At 36.6% G+C, this 3,427-nt stretch overlaps 1 protein-coding gene across 3 annotated transcripts in view; it reads right to left on the bottom strand.

Moving 5' to 3' along the window:
• Positions 1-1,531: 1,531 nt before the first annotated feature.
• Positions 1,532-3,427, bottom strand: part of FCRL3 (Fc receptor like 3) — a 19,958-nt gene continuing 18,062 nt past the window's right edge. For all 3 annotated transcript variants that reach the window (XM_017503724.2, XM_037729647.1, XM_017503723.2), the window contains one exon: positions 1,532-3,419. In XM_017503724.2, coding sequence (XP_017359213.1) covers positions 3,276-3,419 — 144 coding nt within the window. In that variant the 3' untranslated portion in view covers positions 1,532-3,275. The remainder of the gene's footprint in view (positions 3,420-3,427) is intronic.

Raw genomic sequence — 3,427 nt, 5'->3', positions numbered from 1 at the left:
TGAGGTTTTACACAGATAATCTTTGCCGAGACCAATGTCCTGGAGCATTTCCCCAATGTTTTTTTCTAGTAGTTTCACAGTTTTAGGTCTCAGAATTCAGCCTTTAATTCATTTTTGTGTGTGGATGGTAAGAGATATTGATCTAAGGTTTATTCTTTTGTATATAGTTAACCAAATTTCCCAGCACCATTTACTAATGAGATTGTCCTTTTCCCATTGTATGTTTTTGGCACCTTTGTTGAAGATAAATTGGCTGTAAATTTGTGGATATATAAGTGAATATTCTGTTCTACTCCATTGATCTGTGTCTATTTTTATGCCACTACTGTGCTGATTTGGTTACCATAGCTTTGTCATAAACTTTGAAGTTGTACAGTGTGATTCTTCCAGCTTTGTTCTTTCTTCTTGGGATTGCTTTGGCTGTTTAGGTTCTTTTATGCTTCTACATAAATTGTAAAACTTTTTAAAATTTGTGTGAAGAATGTCATAGTTTTTATAGGGGTTTCATTAAATCTGTAAATTGTTTTGGGGCAGTATTGTCATTCTATAATATTAATTCTTCCAATTTGTGAACATGAAACTTCATTACTTGTGTCCTTTTCAGTTTTATTCATCAGTATTTTTTAGTTTTCTTTGTATAGATCTTTTACTTATTTGGTAAATTGATTCTTACATATTTTGTATTCTTTGTAGCTATTATAAATTTAATTTCTTTCTTGATTTCTTTTTCAGATTGTTTGCTGTTGGCATATAGCAATGCTACTTTTCTAATATTTTATGTTAAGTTTGTAGCCTGTAACTTTACTGAATTCATTCATCAGCTATAACAGTAATGTTATCATTAATTATCTCCAGTAAAAACCAGGATATATTTTGTTTTTTAAATTTTTTTAGTTTAATATATTTTTAAAATTTTATTTCAGGTTCTGGGGTACATGCACAGGTCTGCTACATAGGTAAATTGCATGTCTCAGGGGTTTGTCATACAGATTATTTTGTCACTCAGGTGATAAGCATAGTACCCAACAGGTACTTTTTGGATCCTCAACCTCCTCCCACCCTCTACCCTCAAGTGGGCCCTGATGTCTTCTTTGCGTCAATATGTATTCAAAATTTAGCTCCCACTTATAAATGAGAACTGGTGGTATTTGGCTTTCTGTTGCTGTGTTAGTTTACTTACAATAATGGCCTCCAGCTCCAACCATGTTGCTGTAAAGAACATCATCTCATTCTCTCTTATGGGTGCATAATATTCCATGGTAATATGTACCACATTTTTATTTTTATCCAGTCTACTGTTGATGGGCATTTAGGTTGATTCCACATCTTTGTAATTGTGAATAGTAGTGCAGTGAACATACATGTGTATGTGTCTTTCTGGTAGAATGATTTATATTCCTTTGGGTATATACATAGTAATGGGATTGCTTGTTCAAATGGTAATTCCATTTTAAGTTCTTTGGGAAATCACAAAACTGCTTTCCACAATGGCTGAGCTACAGCGGAGTGTATTACATAGAAGACAGAGATATTTGCCTCCTCCCTCTTCAAGGGACCTTAAAATTGTAATGCCTATATGAACATGAATTGGCAGAGATCAGCAACTCAGTATAGGCAGGACATCATGCCCTGCTGTCAAAGGCCAGGAATAGGGGAACAGAGGTGAGTGAGAGCAGTATGGGTTGACCACCACACTAGTTGAGGCCAGCAGCTGTGGCTTAGTTGGCTTTGCTGGTAGTAATGGAGGACAACAGTGCCTTCTGGTGAAACTCAACTTCCACAGTGATGGAATCTAAGGTTAGCAGAGGTTATGGTACCCCTATAGCGTATCTCCAGAAATGGTGTTTGTTTGAATGCATGTAAGACATTCTCTAGGGACTTCAAGAAATATTGGTTAGAGGAAGATGTGACACTTTTCAAGGGACTTGGTGTTCCTACATGAACCAAGCGAAGGCATAGAATTGGCAAAATTTGGAGATTAATGTTAATATAATCTCAGTTGTCCCTAGAACATGAGATGTTCAGAGATATTTGGAAACATCAGGATTTCAGAATGGAGGTGAAGTCACTAAAAATTGTTGGTAAATTTTCATTTTTGTCATATTCATTTTGACAAAATTTCATTTTGTCATATTCATTTTGTCAAAAATTCAAAGCACCATGGAAAGAGTTTTTAATAGTGATAACTAGGAAAACATTAAGCCAGATATTTTACACAAGTAAATACTAAATAGCAATAAAAACAAATGAACTATAGCAACATGAAACAATATGGATAAATCTTAGAAATATAACATGAAGAGAAAAATACTAAAAAAATTACCTACAACAATATGGTCTTTAACTTATAGTTAAAACTAATACAAAAATATATTTAAGGAAAACATAGACACATTATGACGATAGAAAGAGGAGAGCAGTGGAATAATGAACATAAGATTTAGAATGGCTTCTTATCAGATGGAGTGAGGCAGAAGAAAAGAATGGGAGAAGCCACATAGATATGGTAGGTTATTATCTTGGGGTTAATGGGTGCTTGTAAGAATAAAAACTGACTAGAAATAGATCACATATAGAAAATGATGAGACTATGTCACAAAGCAAAAATCACAATTAATGTGATTATACATAAGGTCTTTGCAGTGGGGATGCAGGTCACATCTGAAACTAGCAGAGCCTTTAATAAAATGCTTGGGTTATTTTTCATCATATCTTACGGTAATTTGGTTGGCAATGTCACTCTGTAAGTACAAAAATGCACTTCAGATAGAATCACCTTAAAATCTTGTTCTATAACTTGTTTTGGTTATTCCCAGTATGGTGGCAAGGATATAGCATGTGCACCAAAACATCAGCAATGCGACTTCCAGCCACACAAAAGAAACAAAATATTTGGAGCAAATTGTTTATACAGAGATAACACATTAACAGCTTACAATTACTCTTGAATCAAATGGTCATGATTGTGCCCTTGTAGCCCTGGCTAGACCATTTCTCTCTCTTCTAATTCTACAACCCTAGGAGCTGAGGGCACTTCCACCTTGCCATGTGTCTCCACTGTGAAGAGAACACGGTGCTTGCTCAGAGGCTGCCCACTCTTTTCCTAGGGAACAGACTCGGGCACAGGGGAGATTTGCAGACCTTTTGCACAGCCTCACATCCCCTGCAGCCCAGCCTCATAGGCGGCAGAGTCTGGACAGAGGGATGATGTGTGGTTGGAGAGAACAGAAAAAACTGGTGCTGACTGTTTCCTGTGGGCCACTCTGGGTAAGGGGCTAGTGATCTGATGCCAGTGATACACATGGTACATTCTCATAGTTTTCTTCATCATCTTCGTGCACCCTGCCTCTGTTGCTAGCCTGCCTGGCAGAGTCATCTGGGTGTATCTTCTTCAACTCTGAATACAAGACTGTGAGTTCCTGGTGGA

This window comes from Cebus imitator, unplaced genomic scaffold, assembly GCF_001604975.1.
Source record: "Cebus imitator isolate Cc_AM_T3 unplaced genomic scaffold, Cebus_imitator-1.0 Scaffold313, whole genome shotgun sequence".
In the NCBI taxonomy this organism is placed as follows: Eukaryota; Metazoa; Chordata; class Mammalia; order Primates; family Cebidae; genus Cebus; species Cebus imitator.
This window is presented reverse-complemented; position numbering and strand designations above follow the sequence as displayed.